At 39.1% G+C, this 20,182-nt stretch overlaps 1 protein-coding gene across 1 annotated transcript in view; it reads right to left on the minus strand.

Moving 5' to 3' along the window:
• ptch2 (patched 2) overlaps positions 1-20,182 on the minus strand; it is a 51,730-nt gene that overhangs the window by 18,679 nt on the left and 12,869 nt on the right. Inside the window, exons 3-13 of the mRNA XM_088345651.1 lie at positions 9,090-9,279; positions 8,936-9,005; positions 8,029-8,120; positions 4,473-4,581; positions 4,316-4,402; positions 4,104-4,225; positions 2,637-2,784; positions 2,208-2,339; positions 1,972-2,127; positions 748-840; positions 550-675 (exon numbers count right to left, since the gene is read on the minus strand). Of these exons, the coding sequence (XP_088201777.1) occupies positions 550-675; positions 748-840; positions 1,972-2,127; positions 2,208-2,339; positions 2,637-2,784; positions 4,104-4,225; positions 4,316-4,402; positions 4,473-4,581; positions 8,029-8,120; positions 8,936-9,005; positions 9,090-9,279 (1,325 nt within the window). The remainder of the gene's footprint in view (positions 1-549; positions 676-747; positions 841-1,971; positions 2,128-2,207; positions 2,340-2,636; positions 2,785-4,103; positions 4,226-4,315; positions 4,403-4,472; positions 4,582-8,028; positions 8,121-8,935; positions 9,006-9,089; positions 9,280-20,182) is intronic.

Here is a 20,182-nt window from a genome sequence, read left to right on the forward strand (position 1 = left end):
TTTGAGTATTTCGATTGGTTGTGCACAGCCCCCATGGCAAAAATGTAACATTTGTATCTGTCCGTATATATTGTAAGTCTTTGCTACCGGTAGGCCACATAATAGCAGAACTTAAAAACCAGCGGGACACAGTAACGGAACATGCATTTGTAATCACATTGCTTGTAAAGACGTCTTTGGACAGAATCTTGGCATAATTTCAAACGTTTTTTGCTGATTGGCTAGGTTATAAATGAAATGAAAAAAATCCTATGTGGACAACAAAAAGAGGCTCAGTTTCCCCTGTCCAGAATATTCTTATGACACATAGTACCATGGGACGTGCAGTACAAAGACAATAGACGCAAACTCTGTCTTACTGGCTAAGAGAACCTCATGCGTATTGGTTGATTTCTGTCTCCACAGCAAAAATGCCACAGTTGAATCAATCCTTATATAGTGTTAGTCAAAGCTTCATGCAAGCCACGTAGGAGCACAACTTGTAACTAGGTGGGACGCAGCAATGGATCACACATTTTGGGCGAGTATATAAATTAGGGAATACTTCACCTGTAAGGAGAAGGCTCTTAGAGCCGGGATTGGCACAAGAGCGGCCATGAAGAAGGCCATCATATTGTTGATGGAAGTCAGAGCCACGCTGGTGCCCGTGCGCCGCAAACAGTCGCCGGTACGTTCCTGAGGGGAAAAACGAGTCTAAGAAGCCAAAAAGATGGAAAGACGTGAGGGAAAATGGGAACGGAAGGGCACCTTAAAGGGAATATTACTCCCGCCCTCAGTGAAGGAGTGAGCCAGAAGAAACATGTCGTCCACACCGATGCCGAGTGCCAAAAAGGGAAGCACCTGGAAGAGAGACACATGGTAAATTCATATTTCATATTTTCAAGATGTAAAAATCGGATTTTATGTGCTTCAGCTTGTTTCGGCGCTTCACTTCAAAGTCGGGCTCAGTTTCTTTGGAAAGCAGAGCCTGCTGTAACACATCTAAGCCACAGGGGGCTATGGCGGGTAACCCATGGCAACGCACATTTAAATTGGCTGTTATTCGGAAAAATAGAATTTTGAATTTGGTGGGATTTAGATTGGTTGGTTCAAAATTGTATGATTTTTAGCAAATTTTCTGTGTGAAAAATATGGGGAAAATTCAAGCAGTGGTGTGCTATCAGTGTCTTGAGTTTTCTTTTTTTAATGTATATTATAATCGGGACGTTCTTTATTATTTTGTGGAACGTTAACAACCTCATTTTGGGCTTTTGAATAATATGAGCTATTTTTGGGGGTTTCCTTGAAGAGAAGAAACCATTTGTTTTATACAGCATGACTTAATTTATCGATCAATAGAGAGGATTTGATTTTTTTTAAAAAAACGTTTTTTTTTTCCTTTTTCATGTTCAAATTTAAAACCGAAAAATATCTGTGCTGTGGTTGTATTTTCTAAATTTAATATAATTTATATTCATTTTATTATGGGACTTTTTAGTTTTATGCCTTAATCAAAGGTTTGTGACCCAATTTTGGGCTTACAAAATAGAGGCAAAAATAAAAAAAAATGTTGTGCTGACAGTATCTTTATTCTTTATAACTACAATTATTATTTTTTTACATTTTATTTAGGACATTTTTATTTTTGCCTTCAAAAAAAATCAAAACAGTGTTGTGTGATCAATGTTTATAATTTCTATTAATTAATTAGGATTAATTCATTTCATTTTATTCGGCACTATTTAATTTGTATTTCTTTTTTTGCCTTAATGGAAGATTTACAACCCAAATTTTGGGCTTAAAAACAGAAAAAAACTAAACAGTATTATTATTAGTATGATTTTATTGGTTTATTTATTTAGCTTTATGGAAGGAACAATCCCATAATTACATAATAAAGGTTCTACTTCGGGAAAAAAGTAAAAAAACGAAATGGAAGGCAATGAAAACTGGCCCTTTTATCTTTCTTTTCTTTCTTATCTGGAATGTTACCTGAGTGGTTGCGGCATTGAAGGAAAGTCCCAGCAGGGAGCAAAGGCCCAAACCGGCAGCCACCGACAAAGCCACCAGCAGAACGCCGGCCAGTCCCACAGCACCCTGCGACTTGGCGCAATCCCACCGAAGCATGGTCACGCAGGCATATGCAAGCTTGGAACAAAAAAGACACATTTTTTAAAAAATGATTTTGTAATAAAAATCTAAGGGGGAAACTGTTTTGCAGGGCTCACCATGAGCAGGTATCCCCCGGCCACTCGCAGGACGCTGACGTCGGAGAAGGACTTCATGATGTCGTTGAGGGTTGTGGTGGAGAAGGCGTGGATAGACTGGCTGGAGTTAGAAGGGATGCTCTGGTGGACCACCTGAAAAAGCAGGGGGAAAACGATTTGTAACTATTATTTTACTTTATTTTATCTTTGTACCAGTAATAAAAAACAAACAAAAAAAACTATCATACTCATTTCAATTTTTTTTTGTGTATTTTATTGTAAATATACCTGTATAGCAAAATAAGTTGTAGCACAAATTGCTCATTTCAAGTCGAGTTTTCTTCTTCAATTGCAATGTATATATTTTGTTAAATTTCCCCAAGGAAATGAAAATAAAACTTAAGAATAGTAAAGAGACTTTTTAAAACATTTTTTGTCAATGGTCTCTACCTCCACAAACTTGCGTTGCCAGGATTCCAAGATAGCGGTGGCCTTTTCCTCATTCCAGTTGATGTCGTGGATCTCGTAGTCGTCCTTGAAGTGCTCGTAGAGCTGCTTGGGACTCATCAGGAGGAACATGCTTTGTAGAGCTTCGGCGCTGCACAAAAGAAAGTGAGTTAACTCGTCTTCTGTCCCTTAAGAGCTTCTCAAAAAGCAGGTGTTATCTGCTGTGTCTGGGCCGCCATCCCAGTCCACGTTTCCTTGGCAGAGTCACAGAGTTAAAAATAAATTTTCGTATATCGAACGGGGAGAGTGTATTACTATTTGTCTTATGGGTGGGTAATCCGCTTTCATTTTTGAGTTGTGTTTCCTGACGGATCCACAAAAACGGCAAAATTCACCAGCCATTTTTGTAATTAATTAATTAATTCAATACCCTTTTTTACTAAACAGAACTGTAAATATTTGCCTTTTTTATTGTCTTGTATGATGGAAAACTAAATCGATCCATCCATATTTAATCAACTATCCAAATTAAATGCCAAAAATTATTTAAATTTCGTGATTTGATTCAGTTTTCACCAAATCTTCAGAAAGTAAGCTACTCAGCAGTAAATATTGGCTGATTTAGCTCAATATAATACTTTACTATTGTAATAGAATACTGAATGTTTTAATAGACAATAAAATAGCTATCAAAATGAATTGCCATAGTTTCTGAATTGATTAATTGATACCCTTTTTCAAATCAACAACTCAACCATTAATATGATTGCCAATTTTTATTATCCTCTGTAAAAAAAAACAAATTGATCACCAATAATCTAAATGAATGATTAGTTATTTTCTGAACCAATTAATTGGATACTCTTTTTCAACAAACCCTCCAAAATCCAGCAACCCAACAGTAAATATTTGTTTTTTAAAGCTTTATAACACCTCTTACTCTTGAGTCAAGCCTGTAAAGCTATCCAAACTCTTAGGTTAGTGGTACTTTCTTTAACTGCATCAAAACTGCTTATACAATGAGTTAATAGTTATTAAACTTGGGTAAGCTGCTTTAACCCATGGGTTTGCTGCTTTAACTCAGTAAAAGCTTTGAAGCTACTATACCTATTGAGTGAGCTTCTTGACTCAACCTATTGAGTGAGTTAAAAGTGCTCCTTTAATGAGTTCACCTTTAATTGCAATAATTACTCAAACTAAAAAGTAAAGAGCTTTAAAGCTTTAACCTTTAGTTAAATCTTTAACTTTTGACTCTAAAAAGTTGTTTTGAAATAATGTTCTGTTTTAGAGAACCAATGTATTGAAAAGTTAATCAATTCCTAAAATATTAATTTGTAACTGTTCTACTTTATGAACAAAAGTGCCCAACTCTCAATCAGTATTCATTTCTACACTGGAACACCAATCATATGTCTAACCCTCTCACAATGCCTTTCTGTATTTTTGTTTACTCCAGCAGTCCAAGCTCACCTCATGAGAACGTCTTGTGAGTTTTTCACTCGGCCTCCCAGGATCAGCTCCTCCTGCCAGTGCATGAACTTCCGGCTGAAACCGTGGCAACCGCCTTGGAGGCGTCCGGCGATGTCAGGAGACTGCAAAAGACAAAAAAAAAAGTTTTTTTTTTTAAATAAAACAAGGCGGGTTAGACGAGAAGGTTAGACGACTGATGTTTTGCTCCTTACTTCTAATTGTTCTTTGTTGGGAGCTGTAAGAGGACAGTCAGGATCTGTCGGGTCCAGACAAGGTCGGTTCATGTAGGCGTGGCCCACCTGTGAAAACCCACCGAAAAAGAAACCATTAGCAAACCGCTATGGTGAGTGGAGTCAAGTGAAATCCCACCTGGGCTTTGTCCAACATCTCCTTGAATCCTTCCAGCGACGTGAACTGACTCAGTTCCTCCATGAGCTTGACCGGGTCCAGATTCATCCACTGGATGTCTGGCATCCCACTGAGGATAACCGCTAAACGTCAATACTGATTCAAACAAAAAGAACTATAGAGTATTCCGAGGATCACGTGACCTTTCATTTATACTATTAGATTACAAGCAAAACTGGAAGAAGTTTCCACAACAAAATCATATGCCTGCTTTACTGTATGTATATTATTGGATAAAAAAAATCATATGCACAAATCTACAATGTAATTCCTTGCTACTTCTTTGCAGCCTCAGTGAAAAATATTCCACGATCCATTATCGCTGATCGCAAATTGTTGCAAGCAGTGAGCAGCAGAGTGCATTTTAGTTGGGCTTGGAATCTATTTTTTCCCAATCTGTCCACCAAAAAGTGAACTGCATTCATACGGATGCAAAACACTATCCCTGGTTACATATTGCTGCGAACTGAAACCGCAATCCAGTAACTCCGGTAGACTGTTGACTAGTTATCAGCTAGTTAGCATAAAAGCCATTATTTTATAATTGTCAAAGTGGAATCATTATCTTCAAAACAACAGCTTGAAGTTGTCGTTTTTGAGTGAACCACAAAAAAAAAATTGTGCAAGTATTTAATTGGCTAATCAGAAAGCTGGCTAAAGCGCTAACTAGCAAGGTGATAAAAAGATTAAAACATATCTGGGATAAATCTGGAGTGGCATCTGTAATCAAACATGGTGGCTGCTTAAAAGTCATGTGATGCTTTATAAAACCAAACGCTCTGTGCGCTCTGTTTAAGGAATTAGAAATCAAAAAGTATTTGAGTGCTGCCTGGACGCACCCCTCCCCTGGTTAGATACAGGATGAAATGCCCTTTATTATCCCATTTCACAGCACCACAATGCCCAGGGGGAAGGCACGGTGGCTTCCATTCCTCACTGGCCTGCACACAGTCATAACAATTACGTTCGCCTCCCAAACGTCTTGATATGTTTCACTTACATGCCAAGAGGTAAGAATAAAGTCAAAAGTTCAGTTAGGGCCGTGGCTGAAATTCTGAAAAGGACTTGTGAAGTCCTGACGTTATTATATCATTCATCCATTTATTTTCTACGCCTCCTATCCTCAGTAGGGTCGCGGGGCGGTTGGAGCCCATCCCAGCCATCTCCGGGCAGTGGGCATGGGACATCCTGAACTGGTTGCCAGCCAGTCGCAGGGCACACAGAGACAGACAACTCACTCGCTCATTCACACCTAGGAAGAATTTGGACAAGCCAATTAACTTGACATGCATTATTATGTAAAATAGGCAATTGTGTATTGATTATTGTACATATTTATTACTATTTATTTATTTTTTCAAATTTTGCTATTTAAGGTAAAACTTTTAAAAAATGTGGTCTTTGCAAATGGATGGCAATTTCACAAGGGAGCTTAGTTGACCCGTCACTATGTATTTTATTTTTTTTGCTATAACGCGTGCATCAAATAGAATAAAGATACCGAATAAACTCTCGTCCATTTTTCCTCTTTTCCTGTGTCATCGAATTTTTTTTGTACTGCATTTTTGAGTCCCACTCCCCCTTTTTCTGCGCTCCACATCCTCAAAACAAACCCTCTTGAATAAATAACAACAGATGCCGAGAAGGCAAAGTGCGGCGCTTTTCAGAGTTCTGGAGTGGAGTGGGAGAACTTCACAATGTCGGGAACGTAAACAAATTTGCAAAGAAAGCCGGCTCTCTTTTCTCAATTAAAATATCACCTCTGGCTTTGGAGAACTTTTTTAAGAAGAATAAAAAACGCCCCAGACTCCACTGTTAACCGTCTTGCCTCTCCAGAGAGCTTTGAATGCGCCCCATTTTATTTGTTGGACAACTCGGTGAGCTGGGAGAGCGCGGGGAGCATTACCATGAGAATGGTGAGTGTTAGCCGGCAAACTGACAAAGCCACCCCCCCTTACGCCGGGGGCCTCTGCACTGATGGACACTCACTCGTAAAGTGAAAGAATGCTTACCATTGTGTGACCCAAAGGGTTCCCCCTACCACCCCGACCGCCCCTGCCACCCCACCCGCTTTCTCTCCACCGGCTCGCCATCTCTTGCTTGCCCGCCTCACTTTCTCTTTTTAAATTTTCCTGTCAGGAAGACCCCCCCTTACCTTAAAAGAACTCTATTACTGAGTGCTGCTGTCAGTCAAAGTAGCCAATGACAGCCTGGCTGTATTAAAGAAAATTATCTCATTATATTGCAATATTTGAGAAAAACAGATTGTAAGATTTTGTAAGAGGGAAAAACAAACAAGCAAAAAAAATAGCTACATTAGCTATGCAACAAGCTAACTTTGGTTGTCTAGCAGGTTCTCACTGACCATTAAAGCACCAGTGTGTAAAATTTTGACCACTAGATAGTACTATGTTGTCTGGTGCAAGCAAGGGCCAATGCCAGAGAGAAAAGTGTGGCGTCTGGATGCCAAACAAACATGCCCGCGAAAAAAGTGGAGGATTCCACAAAAATTAACATTGGTATGACAATTCATGTATTTTTGCCTAATATTCAAATCTATATTTTTTTACTGAATGAAAGATTTTAGTATCACAAACTGTCCCTTTAAATGAAAAAAATAAATAAATAAAACATCCAGGCTAGATAGTTAAGAACTAACATTAACATTCGCTAGATAACGTTAATTTTAATCTTAAATCTAACTACAGTTATAGTAATAGTTGAGAATAAAAACTTTGAAGAATTTGCAAACAATGACGGATAAAACGATCTACAAAAATATAATTCATTTTGCTATACTATGGGCTAACTTTTGCTGTACAACAATTTTTTAGCTAACCCCCAGTTTGCCGATCTTTAAAAAAAATGTAGAAATTAATATCATATAACGAGAGTAGAGTTAACTTTTTACAGTGGTAACAACCAGTTTTTCTTAGCGAAAATGTGATGCTAAATAGATAATAGCTAACAGGGCCTATAAGGTTCAGCTAAGATCTGCCGTCTCCTGTCATATTGCAATATTTGAGAAAAAACATTGAAGCGTTTTTAAGCGCTTGCTGTGACAGTAAACAACAAAAAAACAACACAGTTTCCATGTTAGCTATGCTACGAGCTAAATTTGGCGGTTTAGCAAATTCTTAGCTAGCCCCTTAGTGATTTAAACAAGACATTTTATGTGACAGCATTTAAGACAACAAGCTAAATAAAATTGTAAGACATCCTTTTTGATGTTCGTTATTTTATTCCCAACTTGTAACACCAAATAACTAATAAAAGAACATTTGTATACATTATATCGGTACAAAAAATGCTCATTGTTTAGCTTTTTTAGCCAAGCTTTACCGCATCAAGCTAACAGTTATGAGCTACTGCGGCTAAGGCCTCTGATCTCACTCGCAGACGTAAATGCATAAATTAAAAAAAAGATGCTCTCCCTCAAACTGAAGCAATAACTGTCTATTACAAACAGAGCCCATAAAAACGGCATTTAAAACATGACGTGTGCTCAAGTACTTACGGTAAATAGGCCGACCCTCCCTGTAGCTTGGCGCCTTCCCAAAAACAGTCCAAAGGGGTGATTATCATACAAGGGAATAGCTTGTCAATCATCTGGTAATGGAAACAAAACATTACATACACATCAAGAGAATACAGAATAAAGAAGAGTAGCCCCCGGGATATGGTTTACCTGCCCTATGATGTTTTTAATTTACGGAATTTTACCCACTAAACAAATTATATTGGTGCCCGAAAACATGCGTTTGACTGCGAGTGATGTGCCCCGTACGTCTATTAGTCGTCTGTTTGCTATAGGTCTGCGTCATGACACCATAAAGATGCCGATATGCTACAGGGGTGAAATACCTCCCATAATGTCTTTTTTCTGATACAATATTGTATTTTTGTACAGTATTTATAGCTATGGGGGCTTAGACTTGGAGTGGTGCTAAAGAAGCAAACAAAATGATAACCATGAAAACCAAGCTAGTGATTATCATGAAGAAGATAAACCAATTGGTACCCTCATACATTACTAAAATGCCCATCTGCTATTGGTCGGCGTCATATAAGATGCAGATATGCTATTGGCTTAACAGTCTCCCAGAATGCCATTCTGGCTCTTTATTCACTTCAGAATATAGTGTACTTTGCAATTTTGCTATGCAATACTGTATTCTTTGTACTGTGTTTATTAGTAATCAGTCCGATTAAATGCAGTGAGGCCAAAGGTAGAAGCAAGAAGAACGAGCTAATAAAGAAATACGAAGAAGATACATCGAAGAAGCATCGTTACCCTCATGCTAAGGAATAAGAATTTAGGTAGTAAAAGTAGGTTTCCACTACAATTTTACCTTACAATCCCCACCTCTGAACAGAATAATGCCATATCCGGTGGGTCTACTGCAATGTATCCAGAATCTTACCCTTTCAATCATGACATTTTCAATTATGGGGACTCCGGATTTGTAGCAAATTTTGTTGAGATCCCATGACCTATGAGAGAAAATCAACAAATGAAATCCACTCTATACATGCGAATGTATATAAATATTTATATAACAAGCTCACTAAACTTACTTTCCAAAGAGCGACACCTGCACCTTGCTAGCAGATAAGGCAGCCTCCATGTGCACAAGCAAAGCCTCCTGGGTAAGGATGTCTTGGCCTTCTTCTTTGGGGGTCTGGATGAGCATCTGTGAGGTGAATATGGACTCTTCGCCTTGTTTTTCACGGGTGTAGTGGAGTTCCTGGCTCACTCGGCTACCAGCTTGAAGAAAAACGAGAAAAACACAACCTTTGAAATTAACATGATCTCAGTTGTTACAGACATTTGTTTACATTTACGGTCGTCAGAATAGTCTGTCTGGGACCAAAAGTTGGATTTTTGCAACAATTCAAATGAATTGTTTGTATGCCAAGAGTCAATTCAACCTCTACACGTAATGCTGGCAAAACGCTTAAACTTACACTAAAAGTGGATAGATACAATTGTGGCATCTACTATAAAGGCAGATAGACTGTAGCAATTTCACCGTCAGGTAGAAAATAAACCAGAGTTTGCGTGTAGCTGCACTACAATTCCCACAGTGCTTTGTGGCATCAAAATATACCAGGAAATTGGTTTTTACTTTGTGTTAATTCACTTAACAAATTTAAACTCAAGGGAATACTTTACAAAGTACCGTGCTTGTTTGCTTCCATTACTACTTCTTGTCTGTTTACAAGTTGTGCTTGTACATGGTGTGCCAGAAGCGGAAACTTACACTATACATATGGATAAAAACAACAGTGGAATTTTTGCTCTTGGGACAGAAGATACAACGAAAATGTCCAAGGGAAATCAACCAATACATATGAGGCTGTTTAGCAAGTAAACCAGAGTTTGTGTGGACCATACTTCTCTATTCTAGTCCCACATTGCTTCCAGCATCAAAATATCCCATATGAGGACAAGTCAAATTGTAAATGTATATGGCTCCAACTTCCCAGAAATTCACTTAAAATGGTGGTTATGGAACCGATTAACAAAAATTGAGCGAATACTGTATCTGCCGTTTTTAGTGGGATGGTAAAGGAATGAGAAAGGGGTTTGGGGTACTTTCATTTTATTTTACAAACAGGGCACATCTGTTTGACAGAAGGAGCCAACGTGAAGCTGCATTAGTCATTTCTCTTGGCCAGACGTTGCCTCCTCGTGTGAAGTGCCTTCAAAACCAACACTGGCGAGGGCCAAGGGCGTTGCTACACACAGACGTGTGTGGGGTTTTCATGCGCAAACTACAAGAACGCGCTTTTGTTCATGTATAACACAGACTACAGTAACATGTGGGCAATATTCCCAATGGAAATGGACTATTGCTGGTATTCCTATAGCAATGGTTGGGTTAGTCCTATCATTCTTTTCATTACTGGTGCATGTTTATACATTCGATTGATCCAACTGCTTGTGCACACAAACAGTTTACCCCACACAGAATATTTTTATGTCGCAAAGCACTGTGGGACTAGTATCACAGAGACTTAGTAGCTAAAAAAAAGCCTCGTGTGTATTACTTTATTTCTCTGTGACATTTCTGTTTTATTTTCTGCCTTTACGACAAAAACGTAAATTGTGTCCATCGATATATAGAGTAAGTCGATGCTTCTGGCAAGCCCCGTACAAGAAAAACTTGTAAACAGACCGGATGCAGCAATGGAGCAAACTTGTGGCTTGTAAAGACGTCTTTAGGACAGAACCGTCGTATGTTTTCAACCAGAGTTTGCTAGGTAGGTAGGTTTTTCATGAAAATTATAAAAAATAATACAGTTTGTGGGCAATATGAACAGCTTTTGTATATCTATTGGTGTTGAAATTTAGAAGCCATTTAAAATATTTGCAGTGCACAAATCTCAACTAAAAAAAGATATGAATGCAAGTAAAGCACAGTATTTTCCAGACTATAAGCCATACCGTGATTTATATCACACCCTCGAGATTAGTCTATTGTTAAATATTTTTATATAGCGTATAAAGCGCACTGAACCGTAAGGTACACGAAAAAAAATCTACTTTATGAACCAGGATTGTACAAAAAATGCATTCTATCGCACATAAACTAACATTAAATCTGGTTTCACAACAAAATAGAATTGATTCGTTGATAAATGAATAGAATATGGAGTGCAATTTCATTGTAATGAGAGTTTCCAGTTGTATTTACGGTATTTTCCGGTTTATAGGCAACACTAGGGTTTTTAATTGCACCCTCTTGTGAAATAGTTTAATATATAAGGCATACTGGACAAAAATCTGCATGAAAATAAAGTACTTTAACAGCTAGGGTTGCATGAAAAAAACCTATTTCATCAAACTTAAACTAACATGAAATCAGGTTTAACCATGAAAATAAATAGATTTTTTTAATGTTCTTAACAATTTCTTCTTTCCCTTCCCATTATCACAATTTTTTCGTGACTGTTTATTGTTATCGACAAAAAAGGCAACAGAACTCGCGATCAATTCTCAAAGTATTGTCAGACTGGCAATCTCTCATGAAATTGGGCAAGCTGTAGCCAAGATAGCCCGTCATCCCACTAAGCCGGTGTTTGGGTTTGTCGAGTTCTAATTTTTCGTTTAAAAATTGCACAAATTTTTAGGTCAAATATCGTTTTGTTTGAATCCAGAGTTGTTCGAGTACTGAGGTATCGCTGTAATTATGCGTTTCCAATTCAGTTATATAAGGCGCACTTTCAGGTTCTTGGCGATTTCAAGGTTTTTAGTCCGACCTTATAGTCGGGAAAATACAGTAAATAGTTTTGAGGGTAGGAAACAGGCCAAAAGGAATGCTGTTCGTGCGCTATATATGCCCCAGCCTCCTAATTACAGGAGGTTGCCCTGAAAAGAGTTTGCCAGGCGGGGGGATCTGCACCATTGCCAAGTGGACATGAAACATGCCGAGCCGGATCACAAGAGGGCCCAGTCTGCCCCTCTCCTGTTGCCCCGCTAACATGACAATGCCAGGAGGAGAACCAGGAAGGGGGTGCACCGGGGGATTGTGGGAAGCACAAAAAAAAGTACTGTCTTTCCTGGACTATAAAGCACACTTAAAAACACCAAATTGGTCAGAAATTTGAAAATGCGTTTAACGGTAGAATATTACCGTGTTTGTGCAATAAACAATTAGTCGAAAATATTGCCGACCACAATCGCAAAACATTGGATGCACCAGGAGTCGTACAACGGGTCGCGACGGTGAAAGTGGAAAATCCTAACCACTAGCTCACTAGTGATATAAATGACATACAAAAAGGCATTCGATTTTATCCTATTATCACTATTTTTATTCACGGTACCAGAGACAAATCTTAGAAACTGGACAAAATATCATGATTACTGATTCAGCGCACCTGCGGCTTCCCCGTTGGCGCCAACAGCCCTGCGCGCTGATTGGTTCCCTGACTCCTTCTAAACCCTCGGCTTCCAAGAGGAAGGTGTAAGACCGTCCTGCGAACCTACACTTTTGCTAGGCAAGCACCGTACCCTCCGACAATCTCCTGCTCTGTTTTCCCCTGCCTGTTACCTGTTGCCGACCTGTTTCTGGACCCGTTTCTGCCCTGCTCTTCCGTCCCGGCCATCGACCTATTTTGCCCTGTTTCCTGCCTGATACTTGTTGCCGACCTTTTTTTCTGGACTCAATTACCGCCCTTGCTCCCCTGTCCCGGCTACCGACCAGCTTTCGTGCCACCCACGACTATCCCCGCTCGACACGGAAGTGCCACTTTCGCATTCCTGCCATCAGCTACCCATGTCCGACGATCATCGGATTGTGGAAGCAAGCACTGCTCTCGTTTTCAATAAAACTGAGTTAAACAAACGCTGTCTCCGTTTCTGGCTGTGACACAAAACTGACCTATTATCCTAAAAGATATAAATAAACGAAAAAAAGCACAACAAAGGAAATAATTCTTTGGTGTATTCGCTGACATTTTTTGTTGGTATGTTATGTTTACGGTTTACATTGTCAATAATTGGTTTTAATCATGGCCTAATGTATTCGACAACATTCATCACTTACAAATCTTTGTTTGAGCTGAAAAAATCTTTTAATTCAAAATGAAGGGTGGGCACGTTCCACAAAAATGAATACAGTAAGTACGAATAAAACCGCACAAAGATTTTTGGCACATAAAATGTTTTATTCTTTATCAAATAACTACAATGCAAACTATAACTATGTTCTTTTAAATTATCTTCTAACCTTTTCAATTTGACGTAGTTTGCTTGGTTTTCTCTACGAAAACAACATTTTTGGGTTTGTCTTCAACAAAACTACACATTCTACATTGATATAGAAAAAAAATCCAGGGGGTAAAGAAATACTCAATTTTAGGGTTTATAAAAAAAACTGTATAATACACACTGATGCATTAAATAAACATTGCCTGTATCTGCTTGATATTGTAAGTGAGAGAGGAAAAACACACAAGGGTGAAAAAAACAAATTAATTTTAGTGCTGAAAACAGGCAGCACGGCGGCGCAGTGGTTAGCGCGTGTGCGGCACAGTTCTGAGAAAACGAGATTGAACCTCCTGTGTGGAGTTTGCATGTTCTCCCCGTGCTTGCTTGGGTTTCCTACGTGCAGTCCGGTTTCCTCCCACATTCCAAAAACATGCATGTCAGGTTAATTGGCCAGTCCAAATTGCCCCTAGGTGTGACGAGCGAGCAAATTGTCTGTCCATGTGTGCCCTGCGACTGGCTGGCAACCAGTTCAGGGTGTCCCCTGCCCACTCCTCCAAGATGGCTGGGATGGGCTCCAGCACCCCCGCGACCATACTGAGGATAAGCGGTGCAGATAATGGATGGATGGATGGATGGACTTTCTTGGGGGTATGCCTTATAATCGAGTGCACGTTATAGTGCAGAAAATACGGTAGCTCCTCCTTTGTTTCAACTCTCACTTTTTGCTCAAGTCTAGTATCTCTTGACGCCATCATTGAGGTTTTTCTGCACCACCAACCCCCCCACACCGTGCACCCCTGTAATTGATGGGGAGCTCAAGAAAAAACAAACAATGGGGGGACGTGTGAGATCGAGTTGGACCCTGGGGACCGTCAGGGTCCAATATTGGTCGGCTGCACTCTCAAGGCTTTAATTATCTTCGTGCGAGGATATCGCATCACCACGTTTATTTGCGGGTGACAGCGGCTAGCTTAGCGCAACCCCCGACTCATCCAAAAATGGAAATTCTTCCCCATGTTGACATAGACCTTTTCATTTGGAGAGAACAGCAACAGTATAAAGCTTAGGTCATTTCCTCCAGGATCATATTCGGTCGTAGGAAGAAGGGGATCTACGTAGTTATTAATTCAAATATTGCTATGAAAATTGCTCTTTTCAGATGGTTACCATATTTTTTAACTATAAGGCGCACCTAAAAAACAAAATGTTGCAAGACTTTCAAAGTGCATCTTATATATCGTAAAGTAGGGTAAATCAATTTGGAAATGCATCATTACAATGGAATGCTACTGGTTTGCTCTCATGGCAATCGATTTTCTTCAATAAATAACTTACTGTGTTTAAAATGTAATACAAGGCAAAAAACGGATGTAAGTTTATTGAAGTGTTGTACATAAATATGTTTCTTTGAGCTTTAAGTTGAAAAGTGTAGCGAAATAATACTACTTCCGGGTCTCTCATGTTACTTCCGGTTATGCCAGCTCAACATAAACAGAGACTCAGACAATGGCTTACAGGATTGTTGCATGTCCAATCCATCCTTATCCAGGTTGAATGATTAGCAAGGCAATGCCGTAAGCTTTTCAAAGAGTTTATAGTATGTATAAACAACAATATGTTGTAATAGTTCGGACCGATTCAAAGTGTCTGCACTTTACTTTCATAAACTTATTGGCACATAGTCTCAATGCATTGTAATGTACTTTTGCAGTTTTCACCATCCAGAGAGCGAATGAAAGCTTCAATTACACGCCCTCTGTGGTCACAGTCCTTATTTGTTGGTTTAGCTCTGTGTCATATTAATGAGACTACAGCTAGTACTTACAGCAACCATTTATGAATGAATGAATAGTTTCAGGTTTTTTTTATGTTCTCTGAAATATGTTTTTATTGTCTGACTTTTTTACACAACCCTAGTAGTTTTAATTGCACGTGCCTTATATTCAGGTGCGCCCTATGTAAAATGTTTTGGGGAGAGGTCTAGTTTTGAAGGTCCGCCTTATAGTCCAGTGTGCCTTATTATTACTTTACATTACGTTAAATACAGTAACCAAGAATTGTGTGTCAATCTTCGAATAACTTCGGCATTTAAACATAAATAGACAACATGCCCAGTAAATAGATGATAAATAAACAACTGATGTACAAAGAAGCTCCCAAATTTTGGGGTCGTAAACAAACTAGAATTCAGCCATTTTGTAAATGAGTAAGTAATTTTAAGCGGATTTTTTCCAAAAAACAATGTTTTTTCACTTCTGATGAACAGGAAATTAAGTAGTGACAAGAAAATTGGAGACAAAGGTAATCTATGTTGGTGTGGTAGTTGGCGCAGTCTAAGGCAACACATGGGTAAAACTTGCATATTCTCCAAAGTAAAATAATAGAAGTAAATTAAACTCATACCGCAGATAGCTTAGTACCAGCCAATCGGCTTCTGGGATGAACAGACTGAATGATAAACACAATGTGCGTAGTAGTACTATACTAAGATAGCACTCTAGTATTAGCATGTAAACATCAGCCAAATTCTGGCTAGCTGCTAACATCAATGTAAAAGCAGAGAGAAACATGCTTTTTTCAATGAAATATATTGTTGGTGAAATAATTTGGCATACTAACGATTAACATTTTTACAATTTCCTCTAAAAGTGTGAAACCCCAGCAACCAGGCTATCCTGAATTTACATTTTCTCCAATAGTCATTACTTTTGTTTTCATCTACAGGGATAATAAATCAATTATTTAATCGATTGGTCAATTTCCCAAAGTGTAAAAACTCGTCAAATGAAAAATAAGCAGCCTCGTAGAGCATCAACTTCCCTCTTAGTGAAATCCAGCTTCACATGGCTCGCTTCACCTTAGATATGACATTGTTCTTTCCTAAGCCTTTTTCTTTTATTTTCTCTTTTCCGTCTTTCGTCCGAAACCGTAACTGCAGTTTTGCTCGTTTTCTGCAGAATTTTTTTTTTGTGCCGAAATTTCTTTTGCAAATATTTTTAACGTATAGCGTGCTAACCTCGACAGGGTCGGGGTTTTGATCCCGACAGGAACTGGGTGGCTTCTGCGAGAGAGACTCTGGCTCTGTAATTACAGGCCTCCTGAAGTAAATTATAGCTATTTGTGTCTCGTTCCTCCCATCTGGACCACCCAAGCGGCACGGTCCGCCCTCCTCTCTCTATTTTTCCCCCTGGTCGGGCCCCAAACACCTCAAACTTCACAAAGCGCTCGCTCCTGCTCGGCCCCAGATGGAGCGCTCGTCTTTTTTTGCGTCTCCTCTCGTTTTTCTTAAACCCGACCCCCCTTCCCCATCTTCAGAAAACTTCTCCTAGGAGGGTATTAAAAAGTAAAAACACCTTAGAGCGGGGGTGGGCAAACTAGGGTCCACAGGCCACATGCGGCCCGGCAGGCTGTTTTGTCCGGCCCACCAAACGAAAATGGTCAAAATATGAGAATATAGATGATGGAAAATAAAGTACTGGTGCCAACTTTGCCTCCATTGTCCCCTTGTGTGTCTACAACAAAAATACTACGACAGAACTACCGGTAATACAAAAATATTACAAAACTAACCTCTAAACTAAATATCAAATTTAGTGCTTAAAACTGTATTATTTTGCTTTCATTATTAAAAGAAAAAAAACAGTATAAATACGACAAAACCACTACTGCATCACTACTATAATTCAAAAATACTACAACAGGAAAAAAAATACTACAAAAAAATACAACTACAAAAGTATTAGAAGAATACTGAAGATATACTACTTTGGAAATACTACAAAATACTACAGAAAATACTACAAAAAACAACAGATATTCTACAAAATGTACGCTATAGATATACTAAAAATACAACAGAAATACGTAAAAAACTGCAAGCATACTATGGAAATACTACAAAATACTACTGCAGAAATACTACAAAATAAGACTGCAGAAATGCTACAAAACTACTAAAAAACTACAGTAATTCTGCAAAACTAAATATTAAATGTAGTACAATACATAAAACAGGGACCGAATGTATCATTTTAGTTTAATTGTAAACGTATCAAAACAAATTTGATTAAAATAATCGATTTAAAAATAAATCTAAAGAAATATAACATAATTGTTTGTATTTTTATCTATAAATGAAAAAAAAAGGATCTCTAGGATCAGCCCCTTTGCCGTATATTTAAACCCAATGCGGTCCCCGACTCCAAACAGTTGCCCACCCCGGCCTTAGAGTGAGGAGACTGGGGGGAAGGGGCGCTTGTTTTTACTACGGCGGGGTTACATTTTGACTCTGCGTGATTAAAAATGAAGAAAAAAAGCCGTAAAACAAACGTGGACGATCGTGTGTGTGTGTGTGTGGCCCCGGCGTAAAGCGAGGACGCAACCTCAGTCATTTCCTCCCGCGGTGACCCTTCCCTTCCCCTTTAAGCTTAGATTTCCCAAAACGAAGAAAAATACATACGAGGCTTTAACGGGTCCCGAGCAGATGCGAGCTATTCTCTTGCGGCGGGCCCCGAGTCCCCCTGTTAGAAGCCACGCCGGGTCAGGCCAGGCCACCTTCAAAGTTTAGTGTGGTAGATTAGCTGGATTAGGAGGGGCCCCTGAAAGGCCCCACACTGTTTTGGAGGAAGACCCGAGAAGAGGAGGGCTAGAAAGTGACATGCGCCCTCGTTTTTTTTACCTGCTATGTAAACGGCATGCTAACGGTTTACGAAAATTGAAGTGCTCTAACAGGAATAATGCTAATGTTAGCGTTGCACCTAAAGTACTTAATCTGCATTATGAATTCATTAATTAGGTCATTAAACATGTGACCATATTAAAAAAAAAAACAATACTATGATCATGTTTCTTTTATCTTGACTTGCAAGATAAACGGCATGCCAACAAGTAGCAAAATGTCTGCAGTATTCTATTAGGAATGATGCTAATGTTAGCATAGCAAAGCTTAAACTTTAAGTTTTGCTATGCTAACATTATCTTTAAGCCTTAAAGGGACATTGTGTATTATTTTTCATCTTCTTGTATTAAAAAACAGCTATCATTTAAAAAAAATACAATATTGATTGAAGGGATAAACAAAAACATATATGAGCTATCATATAAATGTGTGTTTTTTTCAAATACTCATTGGTTGAAAAATGTACATTTATTTGGAATAGCATTTGCCTCACCTAGAGGGATTGTCCGCAATATTGCTGCTAAGGGTACCCCAAACACACAAAAATCGTGGTTACTTTGAGTCTCCATAGTTTGTAGTCTTCTGTGTGTTTTGTAGCTACATACAGTACAGTGGCATCTAGTGGTCAAATATTACAATGTTCCTTTAATCTGCATGATGAATAGATTTTTTGGGCATTCCACAGAAATGATCATATTCCTCCATAATTACAACAAATGAATGATTGTTTTGAAAATACATGGGGTGGCAGTAGCTCTGGAGGTAGAGCGCTTGTCTTGGAACCAAGAGGTCGCTTGAGCTATGTGACGGACTATTGCCGAGCTCTTCGGTGCCTCGCATGCATTATGAAGAGGTAGAGAGGAGACACAATCGTGTTGTGTTACTGATTTTGGGGAAAATCTAATTATGTTCTAGTGAAGAAAAATGTTGTATTTTACAAACAGGCATTTTATAATGGGTGAGCTCTCCAATGCCTTGCATATATTATGAAGAGGGAGAGAGGAGACACAACCAATTTGTGCTACTATTTCTTTAGAAAATTCCGATTATATTTTTTTCTTCTTCGCTGCTTATCCTCACTAGGGTCGCGAGGGTGCCTTAGCCCATCCCAGCTATCTTTGGGCAATGGGCAGGGGACACGCTGAACTGATTGCTAGCCAGTCGCAGGGAAATCAGTTCACAGACACTTCACAAACTCATTAAGACCTAGGGACATTTTGGATCTGCCAATCAGCCTGACACACATTTTGGGGGGAATTTGAGGGAAAACCGCAGTTCCCAGAGGAAATCCACGGTGGGAACATGCAAACTCCGCAAGGGGAGGCTGCGGCAGCTGGAGGTAAACCCTGGACCTCCGCACCGTCGCCGTGCCTCAAACAACATTAAGGAACATAACTGCTTTGAATCTTCCGAACAATTATTGTCGGTATATTCTTATAAGAAAGCTTCAAGTGCCGAATAATCAGGTTATTAGAGGTAGAGAGACGACACAACCAACTCATGCTACTACTTCTATTGAAAATCGAAAATAAATTGAAATTAGGAACATAAATGTTTCGTATCTTTCTAATGAGTTCTGTCGAATGATTGAATATTATAGTGGGGATATTTGCAGTGGGGAACCTTATTTTTTTTTCTATCTAGACCAATAACTGACTTAATATTTGGTCGTTTATCAGTACCATAACAATGCACTCCTACTCAAAACGTATACAAATCAAGAAATAAATGAAACCACATATGCCAAGAAAAAATACTTAGCATTAGCATTTACAAAATTACCAGTATTAATCTCTCCAAGCTGGGTCACGCTAGTTTGCTCATTTCAAATATAAATGATCTTCTTTGTGTAAGGAAAAACAAGCTTAAATTCTCTCTCAATGTCATGATAACCGATGTGGTGCACCTTTTCCCGCTCCTTTGGAGCCAACTGCCTCGGACTCTAATTGGCTCCCTGTCCCTATTTGAACCCACTTCTTTCTGTCACCTGTTGTCAGCCCTGCAAACCTCAGTTTATTCTATTCTTTTTTCGACACTGACTCCCACCTGTTTTTGCTCCCGTCTGTTTCCCGGCTTCGACCCGTTTTTTGATCCAGACCATGTCTACTCTTTTCTCCTGGCTTTCGACTCGTTTCTGATCCCGACCACGTTTTTGCTCTCCTGTCCTGGCTACTGACCCGTTTTTTTCTGGAAGTCCCACTTCTGCGTTCAGAGCGACCTGCTTCCTGCGCCCAGCGATCACCGGATCGTGGGTGCAACACTTTCCTTTCCTCC

The sequence above is a fragment of the Urocampus carinirostris genome, chromosome 1, assembly GCF_059441175.1.
Source record: "Urocampus carinirostris isolate Australia breed hairy pipefish chromosome 1, RoL_Ucar_1.0, whole genome shotgun sequence".
Lineage (NCBI taxonomy): Eukaryota > Metazoa > Chordata > Actinopteri > Syngnathiformes > Syngnathidae > Urocampus > Urocampus carinirostris.